Below are 25,699 nucleotides of genomic sequence, written 5' to 3' on the forward strand. Positions count from 1 at the left end.
CGAATATTTCTTGTTTAAATCGCAAAAGATAGGTGAGCATACGGTTAAGCTCTCATTTGCCTACCACGAACACTAATAGGAGTGTCCAGAATTTACTACTTTACTGTGTGAAGAAATAAAGTAAATAAAAAGTATGCACAACATAAGTGACTAATTTCACTGAGCACTGTAGTTGAGGTTGTTCGAAATCGATAAAAAATAGCAAAATTGAAATCTTGAAAAAAATTACTGCGGCATACTGTAGACGTATGTGCTCATTGATATAACCTTAGGCAGAACTACCTTAAACTTACTTTTCATTGCTTTCTAAAGTCTAGGAATTCTAATTTTAGGAATATGTGAATTCTTGGACGTTGCCAGCTCGATTGATTATTAATTAAATGACGAATCGAGTATATGGTGTGAAAACTGCACGGAAAGTCTTCCTGAAATTTCTCACCTTCCTTATTCTCATCTATTTCACCTGGATCTTCTGAAAACGTCTGCTCCTAAATTTCAATTATCACTTGGTATCATATTTCTCGATATTTTGACAACAATTACGCCTTACGTTTTTTTTAACGGTTTTACGTTTGAATTAGCTCGAGATCACTATCCTTTTGATATTTTAACCGGATGTATTTTTTCCCATTTGAAAAAAGAGATCTATTTTCGTATGTCCTTGGGATGTCCTATCATAAGGAGTTATTTTAAGGGCTTATTCTAGAAATTCTGCAGGTGATAGATAATTGATTTTTCCATAGAGAGATAAGTTGAACCTTAAATCGTGACCGAAACCGATGACGCAATTAGCAACGCATCAAATGACGTCACATTTTCATTTTTTTTCGACTTCTGTTTCTTCTTCCGCTTAAAACCCGTCAGATGCAAGAAAAAATAAATAATTACTTACAAATACATAAAACAACTGCTGTTTTAGATGTCCTGATGTTTTCGCTGTCCCTCGTTCTCCTCATCGTGCCATTTGCCGAAGGCGGCTGCTATCAGCGGCGAATGTGCTGCACTGGCAGAAACACATCATGCAAGGTTTGGCGGATTCTTTCAAAAATAAATCTTTTTTAAACAATGTAGTAACATCCAGAAATACGATACCGTATTTTTCGTCTTGATTGTTTCTCTGATTTTTTTTTCTCATTACTGACAGTCTTTTTCGACTGCGTTCTCGAGTATTCGAACTTCGAACAACGTCAGAATGTGTTTTCTAGGCAATCGACGATGGAATAAGGCATTTGCCAACTATGAATCCATACCGAAAGATGGACGATTCGAACCGATCGTAAGTGATGTGATTACTTTACCTTGCACACGTCGATACTTATGTTTCCCACACAACCGCAACGGATCTTCGGTTGTGATAGGAAGCAGGAAAAAGACAGTGTGCGGACCACAGAAATTAGTGCGGACGCGTCGCGGTTGCCACTATAAACATAAGTGCTCACGATTATGTCTAGTTGATCAATTTTTTTATTTTTATTTTGGATGCTTCTATATTTATTTGTTTCATTATGTCGCTTTTGTTAGTCAATTTGTTTCAATTTTCCACTTTGTATAAAATACAGCTACAGTATCCTAAAATTTAGTCATCATGGTTTACCAAAAACAGGACCGTTCTCAACGTATCAAACTCCTTACTACGAAGCATCTGGCGACGGCTACGATCTAGTCTATCCGGATGTGAGTTTCGCTGTCTGAGACACCGTAACATTCCATATTTTGTTCAATTTTCGTTTTCTTTTCTTCTTTTTCCTTCTTTCCTTTTTTTCTTTTCATTTCTTCTCCAATGAAATGTCACTTCAATTTTGTGAACACAACGTCTCATATCAATTTGTTATTGGATTCATATATGTCTTAGCAAACATACACGTTATGGCATTAATTCGACATTTTATCATTGTCGTTACCCTCGAATTTATTTCTGGAAGACATCAACCCAAAAGGAAGAAAGTGTTTGATTTTTATACTTTGTTTGCTCAAAGTGCTCTGAGTTGGCTTCCTTTCTATTATTATATTATTATTTATTTGTTTTTATTTCTTTTACTTCTTTTTTCAATTTTTATTTTTATTATTCTATAAATTTCGAGAATTCTTAAAAGTATGGAAAGAAAATCCTTTGTTTTTTTTCAAAAAAGAATAGATGGGTCAAAAGAATTCCGAAGGAAGAGGGAAAAAGATAAAGATCGGATGAGAAAGAAAGAATAGAATCTCTTTTAGTTGAAGGAAATTGTTTGCAAATGGTATCACTTTGCACTTTATTTCATCTCCATTTGAAAAAGAAGCTAAGAAAACCTCTCAGTGAATAATAAACCATAAAATTCTAAAATTCCATTTCTATGCACTCTATCTGGTTTTCCACTTCAAAACGCCCACAAGCCAATAAAAACTCGCTATTGTTGGGGGCAGGTCCCATTGTTGGGTGTCTGTGTTAAATGAACCTACCGTACCCATCTGCGCACTACAACACCTGTTCTCTTCATTGTTCTCCAGCCCAAAATTCGTCAGCGACGAAGAAGTTAGCAGCGTTTTTTCATGTTCAAACAGGAAAATATTAGATCGACCTCGGAAAGTTCTGTCCGCTTTTGTTACAACAAGTTTCGACACGTAAGCACATGTTCGTTTGGCGTATGTTCGGCTGTCTACCTTTATTCCTTTACTATCTTTACCTTTATTTTTACCTTTACTCTTAATGTATACGCTCTGATGTAGCAAAGTGAACAAAACGGCTGATTCAAGTTTAAGTCTTAAAGGCAGCATACCACAAATCTGGGCTTTTACGAATTTCAGGTGAAGTATCCGTATACGGAGTCGTAGATTATGGAGACGGGGGTGGTTCCGCTCATCCCTCCCTGAATCACTGCAAGAAGCCGGCCCCTGAATGCTGTTTTGTGCGACGCCTTCTATTGCAGCGCGCCACCCTTGCACGCGTAGCGTCCCTTTCTGCCTATCGGGGCAGTCCGAATTGATTTTCGACGAATCGCAGGGCGGAGGTGGGGCAAGGGGCGGATCGTTGCAATAGATGGCGTCCTACAAAACAGCATTAGGGAGGCGGCTGTTTGCAGTGATGCGGGGAGAGATGAGCGGAACTACCCCTCTCCATAATCTGCGACCCTGTATGCGGATACTCCACCTGAAATCCGCACCACCTCAGATTCATGGTATGCTGCCTTTAAATGTGAAGCAATAGTGCACCCATGGCTACTTATAAAGTTCATTTATGCCACTGTATTCTATACGAATTTCGATACGGAAGAATAAGCTCTTTGGCTCTGAATAAGAGAATGTTGTGCACATGGTGGTACAATCGAGGACCAGTACATTATGAGCTTTTAAAGTCGTACGAAAAGCTCAACTCGGAGAAGTATTGTCAACAACTCAATAATTCAAAGAGAGCAATCGAAGAAAAGAGGCCGACGATGTTCAACAGAAATAGAAAGGAGATCATACTGCATCATAATAATCCCAGGCCATATACTGCTTTAGGGAGTCGTCAAAAAATTTCAGAACTAGGCTGGGAAATTCAGTCACATCCACCGTAATCCCCGGACTTAGCACCGTCTTACTATCACTTATTTTTGTCCTCACAAAATTTTTTGAATGGCAAAGATTTTAAAGAGTGAAATATGATGTTAAACAAGCACTGGTTCAATTTTTGCATCAAAAGATGAAACATTTTCAAAAATGGTATATACGAATTCCCTCACGTTGGCATATAATATATACATTTATATATTAATAAGAATGGCAATTGTAATATTCAATAACGTTTATTGACAGTAAGAAAAAATTTGTATTTTGTTCCATTCCAAAAACGGACAGAACTTTCTGGTACACCTAATGTCATGTTAGGGAGCATATTTGCATGTAGGGGTGTTGGAGAACAAATGTTTCTTCTTTCCTATCTTTATATTTCCTTCGCTATCGAACATATGCTTCCCGAGCTTCGTTTGTTTTAGGTCTTCGATTCAGAACATCACCAACGCATTGGAAAAGTTGTGTTTCCGGATGTGATAGAACTAGAAGGATCAGGTGCCGGAGACATATATCTTCGATATGGTTCGTCCGTTCAGCAGAACATTTTTTTAAAGTTCAAATTTGTTCAGTCAAATCAATAAAATCACCACTCAGTTTCGAGTGGATTTTAGGAACGATATTTAGCAAAATTACTGAAACATAGCCTTGGTTGTTCCAAACGTCAGGATAAATTCAAAAAAAAAGTGCGAACCCGAGATGTTTTTGATTCAAACGTGGTTGCACCGCTAACTTTTGCACGTGCTGGTACGTTTCTCGTAATCGTCCCCTTTTCGACTGCAGCGCAAAGCATCCGCCCTTTCATTTCCTTGCGCTTATGAGACGTGACAAACATCGATGAGAAAACCACTATCAAATGAGGCAATGAATGTGCACTTTTCGATGACTTTCATAAATCTTCGATCTTAGAACTTTAAAAAATACGTAGTCATCAGCACTTACAGTCGAGATTGGCCACTGCAACATTTAGAACACGTGAGTTCCGTGGATTTGTCGCGGTCGACGAGTCAAACATAAGTACCGGCGACTATAAATCTCATAACTCTTGGTGTTTGGTCTGCTTTGAACTATGGAAAATTTCACAAACGAATGTCTTAATAAGATTTCGTAGTAAATAAATATTTTTAGCTCCAACTGATGATGATGTTGTGTCAAATCGTGTTCCAAAAAGCAGTCATCATGATCATGGAACATCACCAGCACGAAAAATCACACACTTTTTGTTCGGATATCCTGAAGGGCCGGATCAACCACCGGAAGATATTCAACGGTATACGCCGAAACCGAAACATCTTCTCATACGGTGTGTGTGAACTATTAACGCTTTTATGCTGTGCTACTCTCTTTTTTTGCTGATGCCGAAGACACAACGATGAGGTTCGAAATCGCAGATGCCATGTAGGTGCCGTGTGCTGAAATGTATTACGAGTTAATTCGATTAGTTAGAATTGCTAAAATCTTTGAATGTATTCATTAGCAGGTCAAGGATTTTGTTTGCAGTTTATTTTCAATTCCTAAAAGATCACTTCCTAACTACGTGTTAATGTAGAAAGTTGTCTGCATGTGATTTTTTCCCATGTGGATAGAATATGTGGACAAAATCCTGTTAATTGTTGCGTACAGCGTCTTCTAACGTACTTGAAAGTTTGCAGTGCCGAAAAAAATTTCCCTTTGGAGTAACGCTAATTATTTCGTTGCTGTGTGTTGGAATTGGAAATTTTTGCTTATATTTCATTTCTGTTATTGTCACCTTATAGATTACAATATATGACCTGTGAAGAAATCGTTTGAAACTTGAAAAGCTTGAAATTGCCCTGCTATGCCCCAAAATAATTGGGGATTCCCACTCATACGGCAAATCGATGCGGAGTCTATTTTCCGATCAGCTCCCTGTTCCAGTTTTACTTCTAGGAAGAAAGTAGGGGTACTGAAATCCAGATATTCTCTTGATGTTTTTTAGAGCCTCGAAATGTTCTTCCCGCTCAATGGCAATTTTTTGTTGATGCTTTGTAGCTGTGCTGATGCCTGAAATTTAAAAATTAAACTTAATCAATTTTGTTCATAAAGACAGCGTTTGTTGAAATTTTTGTGGATGAAACCCGTTACCTATTGGTGGAGACATGTTGGCTTCGAAAATTTCCCTGTACGTTGTCTTTAACATCTTAGAGGTAGCGCACACCTGCACGTTGGCAGTTGCATACATGAATAACCGCACGAGTGTCTTCAGCTTCTATACTGCAGTTTCTGATTTGTGAGCTCATGTAGCTGCAGCTCTTCTCCAGCAAAGAGTATCGTCATGATCCTGAGGAACTATCTTTGCTCCTTACATGTATACATACTTTCGCACTTCCTTTTTTCAATGCATTGCATGCAAAAAAAAAAAACTATCTAATACGTAATTAGAGGCAGCATACCACGAATCTGATGTGTTGTAGGAATCCACGAGAAACTCCAGTTTTTCTTCGAACTGGTCGAGCAGGCGCGAGTAATTTTTCATTAATCCATATGTGCCAGAGTCCTTACTTGCGTAAAGCGGGATACTCCTAGCATCACGCTTTCAGATGCGTGCTCAATGACGCTCATCGCGTTTTCTTTCTGGTTGCAAAATGCCCAAGTTTCCAATGCATATGTCAAAGCAAGGGGTCAAGCAAAGGGTGTTCTCGGTCTTCTTCTTCATAGTCGAGCGGACATCAGCAATACTTCCATTTCGCGCGCTAAGGTTGCCCAGTAGCTTCTTTTCTCGCGAAGAACTCGAATACATCAAAACCTTCTTTGAACGGCTTTGCGAAGATGTCTGACTATCCAGCCGCTCACAGCTCTGGTCCGGGGATTTTTGTTGCATCACGTATACCTAATTTTACTTTCCTTGGCATATGCGGCAGCATATGCCAAGGAAAGTAAAGTTGGCATATTCTGTCGTTAACGTAGGACTGAACTTCGAATTCCCTCCTTCAATTGCCTAAAGCGGGATTCTCTTATTCTTGCTTAACGCTCAGGTTTCCGAAACCCAGGTTAAAGCATGAAGAACGGTGGCGTTGAATAGGTGAGTAAGATGCTCCTAGTCCTCTTCACTACATTCTCGATGCTCTTATACGCTCCCCTAGCCGCTCGTCTCCTCCTACCCAGCACGGAGGTCACGTCGTTTATCATGTTAACTTCCCGACTTAGGTATACATAGCTGGAGCATTTTGATGTATTATTTGAACGTGAATAAGGCATTAATAACACGAACATTGTCTTGTCAAGTTCATGCTTTTCAATCCTCGATCACGTTCAATGATGGTGCATTCGGATATGTTCGTTCCGTTAATCGTCAATAGAACATTTGAGACCCATCTGTTTCGTACATACATCGGCTTTCGCAGATTCGGCCGAAGCTCGATCCATCCTCATGTTTCGTCAAATTCGGCAAGTAGCCGTTTCGCTTGGTTAGTGCTAGATGTTATAAGAACGATGTCATCAGCAAAGCACAGATGGTGTAGCTATCGACCATCAACCGCTCTCGAGAGCGGCCCTGAACATTTTGAAATTGTGTCACCTTGTCGGATCCCTCTCTTCACGTTCATGATGATATATATTCTGAAAAGGATGCCGAAATTCAGGTCGTGAAGTTACTGTATAACTCTCGAATCTTTACGTACTGAGTAAGAAGCGTTCATGGTATGCTGCTTTAAAAGGAAATTTGTGGTTCCCGTAACATATTTAGAAACCGTAATCTTCCTCAAATAATCCGACCTTTACCTGCAACTTATATACTAGATAATCCCTTTAACACTGTGGTACTCTATTCCTGCATCAAAGTTTGTTCTCCACGAGAGTTGAAAACCGTTCTGCATGGGATTAAAAAAATCTATCAAACCAGAGCGACAGAAAATGATGCCCAGAGTGAAACCGCGATCATACGATACACTTTGCCTGAAGCGCTGATTTCGAAATTTCTGTTTTCAAATTATCCAGTCAGGATAAGCAATGAACTACAGTTTTTGTCATAACTGCAGGTATATCCCACATTTAGAAGCCATTCAACAACTTCACCAACTGATTCATCATTTCTTCTCGAAGGAAATTTTCTTTGAAAAATTTGCTTATATGAGCTTTTGTTATTGCACGTTTTAAAAGAATCTTCTGAATAAAATTATGATCATCGAATTCTAGCTGCAAAAAGGCTCCTTATTGAAAAAAAGAACAGTTTAATAGCATACATCTCTTTATCGCATCTCCCTGCATTTGTGGTCATTTCAAGACCTAGTGGGGGGGGGGCGGCTCATATGCGATATGTCTGTTTCGGCGAATACACCTGTGCTCTCTTTTTGCTGGAATAAAATCTTTCAGCTCCAATTTATTTACTCCTTCATATTTTTTCTATTATCTTCCACCTCTTGGTACGTTCCCAACAAAAGCATCAACAAATTTTCATAAGTCTGTCCCGAAACGATTTCTGTATTTCAATTGTCAATGTGTTCGGGATTCAATAAGTTGTTGTGAATGTTTGAAGATTGTCACTTGAAATTTGATAAAAAGGGCCGAAAAAGGCAGCTCTGTTCTATAAGGCAGATTCTCCAATTCTCATAAATACGAACTCATCCCTCACCCAATGGCGAACCATGAATTTGAGCCATTTTATACACTGAGCAAATCGAACTGATTTCAAGTGAGTCATTTATTTTTATGGAAATTCGTTGGAAAAAAAACCCTCAAATACTCAACTACCTACTCTCGGGTCAATCTAACGTACGAGTTTATTAATGTAACACAACGTATTCGTATGCTCAGGTGTATTGGCGTATACAATGTACTGCCATAAATGTCTGTGCACTTCAAATTATACACACCTGATCACAGTTTTTGTCGTGTCTCTGCATGGCAGGGCCCCAAATCCAGTTTCGAGACTCGTTGAAGTGTAGACACTGGCCACCAAACATCCCAAGTATACGCATGAGCGCGTGAGAGAACAGAGTGAGGTCCACACGAGGACACAGTAGCCACATAGCTTGTATCTGCACCGATTATTCACGCCCTGCTTGACGCGATCACTACCCCTCGGGGACCTAAGCCACCTAGCGCCATCCTATGCTTTTCGCATACACTGGACTCATGCCTGTCTTTAGTATGCTTTGTCACATGCGTGACGCGCTATTGCTGCCCCCTCAAAGGCAGCATACTAGGAATCTGACGTTTTGAGGTGATCCACGTGAAAAGCTAGAGATGCTGTTGTAGATTGGCGGATCTAGGGTGGTTCCGCTCATCTCTCCCTGAGCATCGTAAGAAACGGCGTGAAAACTTCGGTTATCAAGAGGCACGTTAGAACGCTTCTCTATGGAAACGTTACGGTCCCCCTAGCAGCCTTTTCATTGGTTTTACTTGATGAGGCCGGTGAGAAGGCATAAGTGATCTTCGACCGCTTGCACTTGGACTCGGCGCGTGCACAAAGGTGGCGCGTTGCAACTGAAATCGTCTTAAAACGTCGTCTTCCGTACCGTTCCTTGCGACGATCAGAGGGAGATGAGCGGAACCACTCCTGATCCTGCAATCTACAACCCTAACTCCGTTGATTCCTTCACCACGCCAGATTCGTGGTATGCTGCCCTTAAAGTCGAGCTCTTATCAACTCTACGGCATAGATGTACATTGTCTTACCCTTTATGACATCTGTGTACTCGACTGCATACTATGCTCAATATACAATTACTCAGTCTTTATCTCCGCTCTATATATACACACTATAATAAACATGGCCTAAAACACCTCTCACTGCAGGGCTAGCAAGCACAAATCTCCGCTCGAGAAAAAAGGAGAGCTCGAGTAGAGGAGCGCCAACTCTTCCCTGATGGACAACCCCGGTTATCTCCAGTTCGCGGCATCTTTTCCTTCACCTTTTGGGATGGTGACACTGCTTGGGAGTTGCGCTTCTTGTTCTGTTCGGCCCACGTCCGTTCTTCCTTTTCCACTCCGCTCGGTAACCAAATGATGAATGAATTTCGGAACACGGAGGAGCGCTGCGAGACTATGCCGCACACTTGCCTAGAGACCTTTTAGATCGAAATTTATTCCCTCAATTGAACCCATGAAAATTTTTGAAAACAAGCCATGACATTAGTACATTGGATTAGGGATTAATAAAGAAACATTCTACCCATATATAAAACGATGTTGTACAAAATGAAGAAGCAGACATTCCCAATATCCAGTTGGAGCCATTGTGAAAAACTCAAGAAAAGAAGACGTAAGAATATTTTATTTTATTTTAGAGACTTATTTTACACAGACGACTCGACGCAACTCGTCACCGACAACATCGCGCTCAACCACTTTCTCTGCATAACGTACATACCTCCTCCTTGTGTCTTCTACTCCTTTGCGGCCATCCAAGAAAACATACCTGCCGTCTCTACATAAACATATCTCACTGCAAAAATGACTTTTATACTATTTTGATTTTCTTAATCATTAACCGCATTTTTTTTGAATTATTTGGAGTGTGATAATAATTAAAAAGTGGGATTTCCTTGTAGTTATGATTGGCACTGTATTGGATGCTATGTGAAAATTGTTTAGATACTCAATCCTTAGCCAACACATACCGTTAACTGTTTCTACGACACCAACATCAGATTATTACGACGATGAAGGTAACTTTTTTCCTAAAACACTACATTTTTCGTCCTCTACGGAATTTTGATGCTTAAAATCCATCCGGAAATGGTGTCACTACTGAGAATTAATTATAAATTAACTGATTTAGACCAACAACTTATGTACCTGGAAGCACCGCCTACCGACTGTTATTGCGACGAAACATGTGTTGTGCTTGGTGATTGCTGTTCTGACTACACATTTGTGTGTCCACGTACGTCGTTCTTCACTGTCCGCACTGCTCTTTTTTCTACTTTTTGAAGGAGAAATTTTTTCCTTTCTCAAATTTTAGGTAGAGACTGCGCTGTTTCTTCATGGGGTCCATGGGAGAACTGTGTTGCCGATGATGGTGTATGCGGAATTGGAGTCCAGCAAAGAACTCGATATGTCACACAAAAACCTGAACGAGGCGGTCAGCAATGTCCACCGCTGAAAGAAATGCGCACGTGCCACACACAGTGTTCAAAACGGCGATCCTTAGATGGTAATTGATTTCAATTAATTGAATGAATTTTAATTGATTTTCCTTCTGTAATACACCAAGGAAATCACTGAGGAGGAGTCAATATTTTAGAGGAATTCGTGGTTGTCAGGTAGGTTTTAGGTTGAACAGAAACAGCATTTGTTTTTTTCGTTTATAAAGTATGATTTCTCTACCCATTGCCCTGCAACTAAGCTTCAGGCTTCCTATGCGTGAAAACTACCGCCTATGCTAATTATTGCTATTAATATTTGAAATATTATGGGATTTCAATTGTAACACTCATCAGAAAGACCTATATAACATCATATAGTCCATAAAATTTTTGAATTATTAACTTCATTTTTCTCATTTCATGGTCATCTGCTTTCGCCTCTTTAGTTTAGGAATTTCTCGTTCGAGCGAAATTAATTCCCTATCCCAGTTGGAAGAGTTTCAACCGTTTACTGATACGTTTCGGAAATAGATAGACCAACTGATTCTTCCATTGTAGTGCGCTTGCAGTTGATTTAACAACATTGTGAAATAACATCCTGTATCCATGAACAAAAAATAAGAAGATCACAATTGAGAGCACACCCTGAAAACTATTCAATATTTGATTGCTATGATGGGTGTGATAAAACATACTGCGCTTTTCCAGATATCACAACAGTTGCACTGTTACTAGATTATCGTTACAATGACACTCGTTCGAAGATGGCTCGTGACAACATCTACTGGGACCTACCATCGGTTCACGAAAAGCTCAAAGAAGCAACCTAGTACGCTAGTTTTACATTATCTACCTTCTTCCTCTTGGCTCTTGTTCAAATTAAATGTAGCTGGCAAATTCTCGGTTTCAGCTATTGCGTAAAGTACAAAATCGGATGGGTGAACAGAAATTGTTGGCATAAGCAGTTCAAGACACGCTTATATAGAGGTAACACGATATGCGCTGAATGTCAACCGGAAGCCACATTGCACCGTAATAATGGCAGGTGAGTCTAACCCCGTTGATTGTTACTGGACCCATCCACTGATTGACCATGTTAAAATACTGTCCCTCCTGCTTACAAAATATGACCCATCCAAACAAGAGTTTAAAAATTAAAAAGATGTGTGGAGACTGATCCAAACTATGAAGGTAAAAGTGATGAAATAATAAGGAAAAGTGAAGGCTATGTGAACAATAACCAAAAAGGAAAAAAGCCCATGTGCATGAATCACAAACAGTCTTCATCTGCATTTCGATAATGACATCGTTTTGATAACATCAAACGTCAATCAAATGCCGAGGCAAGGCTGGTCAAATTTGATAAAACGCACAAAAAGAACGGTCTCCAGCTGAAATTGGCAAGACAATGTTCTTGAGGAAAGGATGAGTTTCTGATGCCTTGTTCACGCTCAAAATATACATCCGAATGCTCCAACTATGTATATCTAGATCGGGAAGTTAGCTGTGAGCGGTTGGATACCACGCAATACACACGCACCTCAGGAAGACCGTCGGCGCAATAGTCATACATCTTCGCAGAAGGTCAAAGAAGGTTTCGATGTATTCGATTCCCTCGCGAAAAAGAAGCTACTGAGCAACTTTAGCGGTGTGGAAGAATGGAATTTTCGCCTCCACGATATTACGGCAAAACCTCCGTTTTTAATTCCACTGGACAAGGGGGGAGGGGGGTGAAGGCTTTATTCGACAGCTTACAATAACTATCAAGATAGGTAGATTCTATGTGACCCATAAGTGAAGCGATCTGATTATCTCGTAAAGAACAACGAACGTTAGGTCTGTACAACGAGAAATATCAAATCTGTATGCTCATACAGAGCAGCAAAGAATATATATTGTCTAATAGCGAACAGTAACTGTTCAATGGGTTCGATAATGCCGCTTATTGAAATGAATATATGAAAATGAATAAATGAGGGATACCACCACGAAACGTAAGTGGATCTATTGGATCGCGGAAATGAAGTGATGACCTAATAAAAAGTATTTACTCGTGTACATAACATAATAAAGGTAAGTTACCCTAGATATCAACATAAATAACCATGAACAGAACACTGTATTGCGCTGAAATCGAGAAACGAGGAAGTTGGAGATCAGCGATAATTACGTTGACACAATACGGAGACAAGGCCACGATTACAAGAGATGCAAACAAATATGAGCTAAATGTGTGTACATAGTTATATATATTATATATATATATATATATATATATATATATATATATATATATATTATATATATATATCACTTTTAAAGGACTTAACGGATTTACACCTACTGACCCGCATGATGTTTGCGGGGTAGGTTCCTCTTCGTACCGCGGTTGTCGCAGCACCTCCTCGAAAGGAGTGCGGTGTAAGGAGCTGCGCTCCGACCCCTGCGTCCATATTAGTTTTCTTGATGAGTCGGCGTAGTCCTGTGACTATGGTTTGCCGGAAATACTGGTGAAAATAAACTCTTCTGGCAAATAAGGGAATCGTTGGTTGCACAATGTATTCCACAGTTCTTCTTCGCTCTCTTTCATTCTAAACGCTATAGTACACCCTATTCCTTCTTGATCTGTCCTGGATTTCCTAATTGTGATCCACCACATGTCTCCGCTTTTGCGGTTAAGGTCAGCGAAACGTAGGTGAATCACTTCGCTGACTCTCAGAAAAGCCAAAAATGCCAATAAAATCATGCTCGCTCCCTTGACCGCTATGACGGATGGCTTAGTAAGGGCCCATCCGTCACAGCGGTCATTTTTCCACGTCTTCTCGTGTTGCCTTCATCCTGTGACGGACAGGTGGCCTCTTTTTGTTGCCTGTGCGGAGGAGAGCGCGTTAGATTTCATTGTCAACCTTCGGTAAAGGACCGAAGAAGTGTGTTAAAGCTGCTAAATGGTAGCTCAGTGTTCTGGTCTTTCCGTTGTTGATGAGGTGGGCCAGAAACACGTTCCGTAACCTATGAATGGCCTATACAGGTACCCGGAATTTATCTGCAAAGGTCAAAAGTTCCTTCCTAACTCTCCTGTAAATCTGGAGAGTTCCTGGTGCAATTCAAGTATCAAAGCAATCGTTTATTGTCTTTGCAACTTCATCCTTCCCTGCAACGGCCGCGCAACCGCTACAGTTTCTCCCGCGCTCCTCCATTTAGGGGTCTCTGTAATTTCTGAAAAGCGTATCCTCTTCTGTGGTATGCCACTATGTGTGGTATAGTATGACACTATGCTGTGTGGTAGATCATATCATTGATCGCAATGTTCTGGACGCGCGCACGCAGCGGTATATTTCGGGTTGGTCTGCCGTCCAGTTGGAACGTTCTACTCCTCTCAATGTATTCCTGCTATTCCATTGCTAGTTTATTGCTATACACTGATCACATTGACTAATCCCGCCTCCTACTGAAGCTCTTCGCCTTGCTAATGGATGTACTCTGGACCCGCATAATATATGCATATCTCGGGGCGATATGATACGCGGGCCTGTATAGGAGACATGTCTACTGGAGACTCTTCTCGGCCCCTTGCCTACGACCCTGAGATATCAAGTCTATCCTATGGCAACGTTTGCGAATATTCGTACCGTATTCCTTTCCTGTCCTATGGTTGACCCATGGATATTATTCAAGACTATCCTGAGGATACTCCTCTGTATATGAGCTTATTCAGTACTATTTTCTGCCCTAAATTCTTCTGCGGAATAATTTGGACAGGATATTAAGACTCTTAAAAACCATATCTAACCCAATAATTGTAATTGATATTTATTTACAGCCTGATCTTAGATCTGGTTCCGATATAGAATCATAAATTAGTACTTGGAATGGGTAGGAGGGACTTGAGCTGACGAAATAGCCGGAATGGTGGCTGCTTCAGCCCCACCTATTCAAACACACGCGGACGCGGCCGTCTGCACGCGTCCACCGGAATTCAAAACCCCACTTTTGCCTCCACGATATTACGGCAAGTTCTCTCCTACGTCAGCGATCAAAGAATAGAGACGCCGCCGCGTTTGCCAAGGAAAGTAAAATAAGGTGGGTCGGGCACGTGATGCGCTTTAACGACAACCCTTGGACCAGAGCTGTGAGCGACTGGGTTCTCCGCGATATTAAGCGCACTACAGGAAGACCGCCGACCCGATCAGATGTCTTCACGAACTTCTTCAAAGAAAATCATAATGCTCTTCGTGTCAAACGAGAAACGAGGAACCACTGGGCTACTCTGGCACGCGATCGGGAAAAATGGAAGAATTACTGGCGCCCGCTTGACCAGTTCGAAGATCAACGGGAGTCAGGGTGGTCAAGGTGATATTACGGCAAAACCTTCGTTTTGAATCCCACTGGACAAGTGGAAAAGGTAAAGCTCGGGAGCGGGTCTGAAAGATATCGAAATGAACGAAAAATCGAAATCAAGTGGTTCTTTTCCGAATGTAAATAAAGGAGAGTCCCCTTTCAGAACTAGAGAACTTGCGGGAAATATAATAAACTGTTTAATGTGAGGAATCCAACTATTACCGTCTCTTAACAAAGGAAAGAACAAATGTGAGGTCCACATTGGAAACCATAATACAACCTTTACTCTTATTTGCTTTGGCACACAACAGAGTTTGAGCGATAAGTGAAGGAGGAGAAACCCACCAGACGAGAGAAGCGGTCCACCATATTTGCGCCTGTGGCGAAAAGGCATTATGACCCACCGCTGCGTGGTTTTCGTCTCTGAAAACGAATCTTTCGCATTAACTACTAGCTGTACTAGCGAACATGTCCCCTGTACAGTTCCCCCATACTCTTTCCAGCTCTTCAAAAATTTCATCTCTTATACACCAGTCGTCTAAATTAATCTCTCTAGAGGCTTCGTTAACCTCTGTATTGAATTCTCGTCAAATCCATACAAATTCTAACTGTAAATTATAGCAAAGTTTCCAAATGTGTTGACTAAGAGTTTGAAGATCAGATTTCGTGCTGTCCTTCTTTAGTATAGCGATGGCTACCTGGTTGTCGCAGTGCCAGACAACTTCCTCGCTGAAGAGATAACTCGAAAAAACTTGTAGCCCTGATAATATACCAAAGAGTTCTCTAGCCGTACTGGATGAGCCGAATAACTCTTGTGGGAGATTAATTGAAGAGGAGATTTTGTTATGGTTGTCTAAATATAAAACTGAACCTACTACCAATTTAGAAGCGTCAGAAAATCCCCTAATAGCACTGAGTAGGTTTCCCGTGATGTCCATAAAATACCTTGGAATTGCTTATCAAAGCATAACCAACCTATGATCTCATCTCTTTCTGCTTGATTTAACGCTCATCTGTACATCGAAGCTGTCCCTAGTTGTTCTTTGCGATAGCAGTGACCACTGCTTTCTACGCTCTTGTTTTCTTTAAAGGAATAACCAAATGCATAGAAGCCAATGTTCCTTGCCAATTCATTCGATCTAACATGAAAGGTTCACGTTTAGACAAAAGCCCAGAGGCCAATTCACGACATTTTAATCTTCTTTCCTGTGAAAGATTCAATGAAAACGATTTCAAATCTATTACTTCACCTAACCAACTCAGCTTCTGGAGCGGGATCCAGATACACTTTTTCTCGGCCACTAGGAAGCCGGCATTACCAAGGTCTTCTCTGACGACCTGGACGCACTCATTGCACCTGTGCGCAGACGCTGCCCAAATTAGACCATCGTCAAGGTAGACGGCAATACTTATCCCTTGAGATCGCCATTTAGCTAATAAAAGTCTCATTAGTTTTGTAAACACCATTGGTGCAGTCGATAGACCGAGAGGTAATAACAGAAAGGTAAAGTATCTCCGCCTCCACTTGAAACCCAGAACCTTCGTCCACTGGGGTTGAATCTTTACGTGATGATTGACCTGATTTGGGATCGAAATTTGTCATAGAGCCTCCCCTAGGTAACAAAGGGAGAACCCTCGCTAAGTCCTCGAATTTGATGTACTCTTTTCTAGGCTTCTATTCAGCGCTGAGAGATCTAGAATCAAACGCGATTTCTTCCCTTTAGCAACCGAAAGTGCATTAACTCTTATGGAATGTCTGAGCTGAAAGTCTACCTCGAGAATTGCGCCCGATGCTAACAGCTTTTCAATTTCATCATCAACAAACTTATAATTCTCATATGCTGATGAGGAATTCTCTCTCACCCCCATTGGCTTGGAAGCTTCAATACATCTGGGGTAATAACCGTTCGAAATCACCTCGCGAGTGAAAGAAGAAAGATGTAAAGACATTCAAAATTTATATTTCTCGTGAATACGACCAGCTATGAACTCACTTTCACTGTTTTAGAGGTCCTCTGCAGTCTCTCGCGAAATGGCCAAAGCGGCCACAGTGGTAACAATTGGGCTTTGGAAGCCCCTGGAATCCTTGCTGCTGTGGAATTTGCCGCCCCACGAGACCATATTGACTGCGCATTTGTGCGAGAAAGGGCTGGGTTCCTGAGGAGCGGGTGCCCACGCCGCTCCTCCGTACCGAAAAGACTGACTGAGAGGCATCTACGGGGGAACGGTAAAGAGGGTCCCGGCCGATTCTTCGCAAATGCCTCCGAGACATTAAGTGTCCAGAGGATATGCCGAGAGATACGCCAACATGCCTCGACAAGGCCACGCCTTATGGAAACCGACACTGCCATCCTACTAGATGGTTTCTTGGCTATAGAAACTCAGACAGCGACACAGTTGCAGGGAAAGAAGAAAATATAATAAGAGACACAGACAACTACGTAGTTGCGACGAAATAGGAAGAACAAAATTAGAATCACAGATCACACATTGTAAATACAAATGCACATATGTGTTCAAGTGTTCTATAGATAAGTTGTAAATAACCGTACTGGAAAGAATAAACATATAACACAATCCCTCTGGTCTCCAGAAATAGAACAGGTAGACATAACACAATGAACTCTTTAAACTCCAACCTCTATCTCGCACCTATAAACGTCATGTCATCGCCTATCGATTAGCGTTCCGTTCAATAACAATCTTCTACTGTCACTTAATAATAGAAAGCGAACATCTCTCTAATGACAACAACTTTAAACATAATATCACATAACTTTTTGTAACATAAAAAGAACGCAGTAAAGAAAGAAAACAGTACTGCACTGGATGGATACGACTAGTAGAAGTTATAAGGAGAGTGCAGAGATTCGATTTACTTAATTAGACAAAGGATTCTAAATATATAGCGGAACAATTCCTAAGTACTCAATAGAACTCTTACTCATACGTTGTGATGACATGACTTGGAAAATAGAACTAACCACTCCATGGAAGTTTTCTTCAACTTTTTCTGTCGCAATCACCACTTGGTCCATATGGAAATACGAACCTACATAGTTGGTATAGATATAAACTCCCGTTCTTACATTTAGACATTAAGACTGAATCAACAAAGAAGCAACGAACTAAGCAAGAAGCAAAAAAAAAACCGAAAACGAAAGAGAAAAGACCGAACCAAACAAAAATAAAGAATAGCGCAAAGAAGAATGGTAATTGTTCTCAAGTGCTTTGCATTCGCGTCAGTTTCCCTGAATTTCAAACCTCCCTGTGTGTTCTCGTCCAACCGTTCTGTTTGTTCCACTATTTCGATTTCGCGGTTGCCGCGAGCGTACGCGTATTCACCACGCTTGCGATGTCGCATATGACGGGGAATAAGTGGGCGGAGCGATGGGAGGAGCCACGTAGTTGGGCAGCAGCGAGAGTTATTTCCTTAGGGATACATTCCTTCGCGAATCGCTCTGCCGAGGCATGATCGAGGCATGCTCAAAAATCCGCAGGGACCCTCTTTACACGCACCCATGTACGAGTGCCTCCTTGTCTTCCACGCTGCTGTTTGCGGGACTGCGGGTTTCTTATCTGAGCAGATTCGTAGTGTAACGGAAACATTCTATACTCCAATCGACTTCCCATAGAACATATACCTTCTTTCTTTTTCTTTTCTCTTGAAAAAGCCGCCAGAACAGGACTAGTAGTTTGCATGCTTTCTGCTCTCGTGTGCTGGTCGTAGAAGACGAATACGTCTGGATCAGTACCGGCTATAATCAATAGTTTATTGGTGTCGATAATGTGATAGCCCGGCCAAGGTTGCTCCTTATGTCGAAGTCGTCTGGAGCACACTCCATCAGAGGAGTCAAAATGTAAAGGACGCTTGAATTGAATTCGAATTGCCTGGCAAGGCCAGGCTTACTGAATACCGGTTTCGAGGATGACGATGGAACTAGGCTGTAGACCGGTCGCTGCTGGTGTCGAGCTCCTGCGGGCTTGTGCCAGCATTTCTTCAAGCTCTTCGCGAGATATTTGGACGTATTCCATAGATGCTTCGGGAATAAACTCTTCTCCTTCTTCGGGAATAGTGCTCACGTGACCTAACTTGAGCTGACGAAATAGCCGGAATAGTGACTACCTCAGCCCCACCCCCTCATTCACACGCGGACGTCCGCACGCGTCCACCGGAATTCAAAACTCCTATTACTCTATCTATTACTGATGTCCGCTCGACTACATCGGCGAACAACGGGTGCACACGTGACACAGATGATACTGTTAGGGACACAAGGTGTAGAGAATTTTCGAAATAATTTTCTCAGTCAAACAGATATGGTATGATGACCCACCGGTGCCAGAAAGTACATGTATTATCATTAGCACATTGATTAAATAACCAAATAGAGTCAAAAATTTAGAAATGTGCGAAGTGCGACGAAAATGCGACTGAAAATTATTGTAACTTCTTTTTTTAGATGCGCATCCGATTTGGAGGACGGTGAACAAGGTTTCTGGAAGTTAATTGGACCAAAATCATGTAATGGTATGTGGACACGAATCGGAAGAGACAACAACTGTCATTGTTCAAAAAATCATGCGGACTTGGATCCATTCCTGATCGTCTAAGTGGTTCAACGTCAGACTACGGACGACCGTGGAAATATTTCCTTCTCAATGTACTTGTTCCTGTATTATTACTAATTACGCAAAGCTATTCCTGGTATACTGCTGCTTTAATTACGGGTATGGCCTTGGTAGGAGAATAAAAAAAAAGTGCTTCGCCTGGGCCTATATAAACAGTGCTGCAAAAGTTGTGCTTTCCTTGAATAGGTTCTCATCCCTAACAAGGTCTTTCTTATCCTGTAATTTCCACGCGTTTCGCAAACGCTTTTTTTTGCTTCCAGTAGAATTTCCAATCAAGACCACAACAACCTATTATCCTAGGTGATTTGAACAGAATCCGGTTCTTAGTCTTGTCTGTACTCCATTAGAAAAAAATAAGACAAAGCATATTGTTAATGGATGTATTTGATGAACTGAAGCAGTCAACTCAAATGTCCTCGGATCTTGTAATCTCACAAACGTAAGCTGCAAATTTTTTACCAAAAAAAAAAATTCTAGAGAAATGCTAGACGTATATAGCCGAGTCAAAACGAAATGAGTCATAAATTTAGTTGCGGTGTATTTGCGTACGCGCTCGAAACGGCACGGTGGAGGCAGCAGTGGGAACCTAGGTGGGACCGTCGCAAACTGCAGCGATGGGTGGTGCCAGCAAAAGTTTCACCACGCTCCTAGCCACTATGCTCCACTGAAGCGCCTCGAGAAAAACCGCGTACGCAATTGCGTACGTGCTCCATGTCGTTTTGACCCCACTATACTTGTTTGACTTGGCGGTCGCAACACAGCGGCCACAGGTCGCACAGATCTTTTGCCTGAGCTTGCGCGAAAATCTGCTGCAATTGGACGCGTAGCGCGATACTCGTGCGACTACACAAGAGACTTTTTGCTGACTGCTTCCGAGAAATTTTCCAGTAAACGCTTACGCATAGTCGCTCTCATAATTCCCGTTTATAGAACCCTATCGATATCTTTAGTTTTTTGAGCGGGAAAATCCCTTGTGCTATTTCTCTCAGCACTGGTTTTTGTTGCTTTATCGTGAATTTTCTCGGTAATTTCGAAAAACTCACTATTTTCCCACTATCGCATAATAATTTTGTATAGTTTTAATTGTAATAACTAGTAAATTCTGCCACAATCTCTCTTTGGAACTATTTGAAGCATTTATACGGAATCATTGTGGACATATTTTCTTCTCTTAAGTGACTTCTATTTCACTTTACAAAGTGAAAAATGAAGACACAAAGGAGTTTCCTCTGGAAAAATCCAACGTTTTTTCCAGGATAAAATTGTCCTTCTATACTGCACCTGTGATCACAATTTAATTCTCACAACTTGCGAGAATCACGTAAATGCTCCATGAATGCTTCGAATGTCATGATATTATAATTTATATCGTCTTTGCTGGTCGATTTTAAACTACGCCACATATTGCTTTCTGTTACACTGCGTTCACGTCATCATTGCCTAAGTTTTCGGTGATTTTCATTGTAATTTTAAGGCGAATAAATTTTCTATGTTCAATCGATGAACCTATCTTAACCAATTCTTGTCAGCAGGAATTTTTCGTCTATATTTCCAATACTGACGCTGTGTGCATCCGAAGAATGGACGTGGCGAAAGGATCAGGGCTAAATTGGGCTGGTTGTCCGCACCTTGAGCATTTTCTAGCTTTCCACAGGAGGCCAAGATCAGCGACCCATACATCAAAGTCTTCATTTGACATGCGCATGAGTTTTGTACAAGTATAGGTTGAAAAAACAAGCTAAAATAAATTTACCGCTTTTTGCAATCATAAAAATTGAAACTAAAAAAAATACACTGCTGAACAAGGGAGGATTACGGGAAAAAATTAAACTCAGTAGAAGCTTGGGTATCACTGTTTCACAATAGCCATTTCGTGGCCAAAATTGCGGGTTGCCGTAACCATGGTGAAGATGGTTTTTGAAATCGACGTGGGACCATCGTGAACTACACCGATGTATGGTGCCAGCAAGGTCCCACCCACGATAATAACCGCTATGCGCCACCGCGCCGCTTCGAATGCAGTCGCCTACGCAGCTGCACCGTACTTCAAGTTGTTTTGATGCCGCCGACACATTCTTCAGGAACTATCTTTTTAAGAAGTAGGGTAGCTTGAAGTTAAGTAAACTTGGCCACTTGTTCGAGATATAAAGCTTAAAGTCAATGACTCGTTTATTTCTTCAACATTAATATGATCTGTTTTCATATCTATACAGTGAGATCCGGTAACGGCATATAACGTGCGTCAAATGACAACTTCATCAATTCCTTCATCGTTTTTCCATCTGCACATAGCGGATGTCGTAAATTGTACTAAAATATCTAACAAAGATCTGCACTATTTCATACATATAGAGTGTAATGAATATTCGGCGCCAAACGTGTTCAACTAGGTGAGCGTGACGCGTCTACCGCAACGCACACCACTTCTCTGCCTGACTAACACGCTCCCTTCTGTTGGCCTCCTTCGAATCGATGGCGCATCCCTCCCACTAAGTTGAACACTTTTTGGCGATGATTATCTCGTTCATTTATAACAAATACTTTGTTGACACTACTGGTCACTGTCTTCTGCTGTATATAATTACCACAGTTTATTAGTGCTAATATTTCGCAAATTTCTTTTTCTAAAAGCTATTGATTAACTAGTCTAACAGCTCACATAAGAGAAAACACAGCGTAACATCTTTAACATACAAATATTCTTAGCGGATCTCTGGAAAAAGGTTCACTTAACGAAATGTTAACATTAGAACTACTTCGAGAGCATGAGGGAGACTTCTGGAACTAAAAACTAAAAAACGACAGAAAACTAGCTTCTCAAATAATTTGTCTTCATGTTATGGACTGCTCGCAATACTACATCATAGCTTTGGATAATAGTATAAATGAGACGCTTATAGCTCACTTCATGCTGCAATTCAGTCCAATTCCCTCTGTGTTTCACGTTGGAACGCATTTTTCGCACCACTTTTACGGGCTGCAATTTGTGAAATTTGACCAATGCACCATTAAACAAACCTCAAATTCATGTAGCATTAGCGAATTTTATGTTTGACTCCTGATCTTGATCCCGGATTAGAACATAAACTTACACTTACACATAGGTGAAAGTCTCTGCAAACTGTCCTTGCTGTCTTTAAGTGCTAGTACATTCTTCAGATATTTATTCACACTTACATACAGTTGCCGTCACTTATATTCACCCAAACGTCCACTCCGAGGTTCGCCGATCCAATAAAGTGTTCGCACACTTTCTCACATTGACGCATGTCCTACCTTCATGCACTCTATACTCGATTCTGGGTCAACGTAATGTATGACCACTTTACATTGAAGTGTATCTATTTCTTCTATTCAAGTGTACATATTTTGATGAGAAACGATTGCTTCTGGATAGCTCATGCAGGATGTCCTCTTTCAAGTTTTTAGAAAACCACCAAAAAGGACCAAGAGTATGGAATAAAAGAAAGACGAATGCAGCGAAGAGTGTTTTTGGTCGGAGATGAAAGATGGATAATGATAGTTCATAAAATATACAGTTTGAATTCCGTCATTCCGCGATCACATAGCGAAACTAGGGTTTTTGTTTGTTAATTTTTAGTTTTTAATCGTATACCTATCGCAGTGATCCTTGAGAAAGACAGTGAGATCAAAGGAGTGTCCTGCTGGCAGGGGTCTGCGGTTGTTTGCGGTTTAATTAGATTGGTCTAATGCGGTCCCTAACAACACGCAACAGGAGACAACTACACGAGAGCTTTTAAATTGGCTTCAAATACGTGACCCGTCCATATATCCAATAAATAACCCACCTTTGCTCTATTTCGATATACGGGTTCCTGATCAAAGTAGTTCCAAGCAGCATTAATCCAACGAATATCGGTTGGTCGTAGACGAACAAACTTAGCTGAACATTAACGAATTTGCCAATAACGCAATGCTGCATTATATTTTAGATTTGTCTAAAATATAATGCAGCATTGCGTTATTGGCCAAAGTACCAGCTAAATATTGGTTCAAAACTGCTGCAAATATGCAATTTTGTCGCTGCTCACCTAGTTTTTCTCGATCTGTTTCCTCTATGAGAGTGCTTAAATCGAACGATGTATCAGATGAATGTGGTGAACTTGTAGTCTCTTCGCTTTCATCGGTTTCGTCAGTCTCACTGGTTTCTAGGTGGTTTTTTTTTTTAGTAATTTTACTCATGAAATGAAAGTCCTCTTCAAAAATGTATAGTCTATAGTTGATTCATCTTCGCTCAGGCGACCGCGACGGATCCGCAAAGACTCACGTCCTTAACAACTCTGAGACACACACACACTCTTTCTCGGCCACCATCTGTCTAGATGCAAATCGAACGCAAAAAAAAAAACGGTCACCTAGGCAAACAGAAACACTGTTGCTTGTTCAGTGCATCTGAGTTTGTTTTCGCTAAAGTCTAAATAATAATCTAATCTACAGATCCCCGTTTGAACCTGCCAACGTACCAGGTTCATCAGATTCTTCCTCATCGTACACATCACTGGTGTCTGTGGTGTCACCACTCGAGAATTCGCTTGATACCATCGTTGTCCCGGAATGATAGGAAGACAATTCGGAAAACGCTCTGAATTGTGAACCACTTCAAACTCAGTGATTCCAATATTTTTAAAGAAAATCACTTTTGCTCTCCATCCGACTCGTTGCTATCGCTCTAAAAGTACGTGAATTCATTTCATGCGAAAGTGCGACAAGTGAGACTACCTGCTCCGGATTCATCTGCAACTATCCTGCCAAATGACGATTAACCACAGTAGCTTGATTATGTGATAATTGGAAACTATACAATGAACCATTACTTAGGAAAACCTCTCTTATATAAGCAACCCTCAGGTTATCAGTGATAAATTGTTCATCTTCATCTTGTTTGACTTGTTCTAGTGTGTTGTGGTTGTGAGAGGTTGGCTCATAACTGAATCGTTCCTAAAGAAATCCATCAGAAAATCAGAAAGTTACCTGTGCAGGAGTTTTCCACAGTTTCTGTCATACATTTAGAAGTATCTAGGTGTGAATTAACGCTTACAATTTCATTTCTATTATTCTATTAACCTGTTCCGACAACTGGAAAAGAAACATGGGTTTGTATCACCCTGCTACGCAAATATTACGTCTAGAAAAGAAGTTCTGGTTCCAACTTCGTCTTTGATCCTTCAAACTTGATGAGAAGAATCATCTCCTCATCAAGTTTGAAGGATCAAAGACGAAGGATCTGAAATGGTCAGAACGAGGTGAGGGTTGATCGAAGCGATGCAGCGGAGCGTAGCGTAGGATCGAATTGGGACCAGCGCAAACTGAAGCGATGCGTCGTGCTTGCAAGGGTCCCCCTCGACCCTGATCGCCACGCACCAGCGCACCGCTTCCAGCGCAACCGCCTACGCAACTGCACCAAGCTTCACATCGTTTTGACCCGACTATACGGGGAATGTAAGGCATTTCTTCGGTACTTTTTCGAGTATTCTCAAAACCAAAGTCTTTTGCTAGTCGACTACAAGACGGGACAAACATCTCATCATTACCACAGCTGAATAAAAGTGAAGACGGACCTACAATAGCTCATGTTCAAATCCAAATTAGTATACAACAGTACCCTGTTCATGAAGTTGTACACACAACTTCGAAATAAACCCTGTGGGAAAATGTGTGCTACCGTAAGTTGCAATACAATTAGTCCCAACCTAAGAACCGCTTCCACCTCATCACTTAGCATTATAATCTAAGACGGATCGACGCACATAAACTCACCTCTGCTTCAATCCCCGCAATTGCAATAATTACATGGAACATGACGAAATCCCCGCCGTTACGGTAATGCACAAACTCGTCCAGGATCATATAGAAATTGCTGGGTTACCCGTTTATTGCCTTGAGAACAACCTGGGACCACAACTTACAGTTGCTAAATGAAAATGATGAAGATCCAAATTGAAATCTATCAGTTGACCATTCATTTAACTCCTAATTATATCATTGTGGAGAAATATAATATGGACGAGTTAGTGGTCAGCTATTTCGAAAATGAAATTTTTGAAATACTGAAAACTATCTGTTCAGAAGATTGCTTGCTGTATTTGGTAGTACCTAACGTTCCTTATCTCTTGGTTTGACTTTGGTGGTGTTAT

General features: G+C 41.0%; 2 protein-coding genes across 3 annotated transcripts; one reads left to right on the forward strand and one right to left on the reverse strand.

The window, feature by feature from the left end:
* Positions 1-927: 927 nt before the first annotated feature.
* On the forward strand, positions 928-19,526 carry RB195_008887 (uncharacterized protein; the record flags this gene model as incomplete). 2 transcript variants are annotated; one of them, XM_064195618.1, is made up of 11 exons in its annotated part: positions 928-1,026; positions 1,206-1,276; positions 1,581-1,674; positions 3,951-4,050; positions 4,654-4,828; positions 10,081-10,154; positions 10,268-10,372; positions 10,451-10,642; positions 11,283-11,403; positions 11,485-11,619; positions 19,376-19,526. In XM_064195618.1, 11 exons carry the CDS (start codon positions 928-930, stop codon positions 19,524-19,526), a joined length of 1,317 nt encoding a protein of 438 aa, XP_064046763.1. The 2 variants fall into 2 exon arrangements, with proteins under 2 accessions (XP_064046763.1, XP_064046764.1); XM_064195619.1 differs by lacking the exons at positions 10,081-10,154; positions 10,268-10,372; positions 10,451-10,642; ... (1 more) ...; positions 11,485-11,619; positions 19,376-19,526 and adding an exon at positions 7,541-7,601.
* Positions 19,527-21,749: 2,223 nt separating this feature from the next.
* Positions 21,750-24,299, reverse strand: RB195_008888 (uncharacterized protein; the record flags this gene model as incomplete). The annotated part of the gene is made up of 7 exons (XM_064195620.1): positions 21,750-21,854; positions 22,450-22,521; positions 23,354-23,448; positions 23,597-23,713; positions 24,029-24,147; positions 24,203-24,234; positions 24,285-24,299. The coding sequence occupies 7 exons, from the start codon at positions 24,297-24,299 to the stop codon at positions 21,750-21,752; spliced, it is 555 nt and encodes a 184-aa protein (XP_064046765.1).
* Between the last annotated feature and the right edge of the window lie 1,400 nt (positions 24,300-25,699).

The sequence above is a fragment of the Necator americanus genome, chromosome III (genome assembly GCF_031761385.1).
Source record: "Necator americanus strain Aroian chromosome III, whole genome shotgun sequence".
Classification (NCBI taxonomy): domain Eukaryota; kingdom Metazoa; phylum Nematoda; class Chromadorea; order Rhabditida; family Ancylostomatidae; genus Necator; species Necator americanus.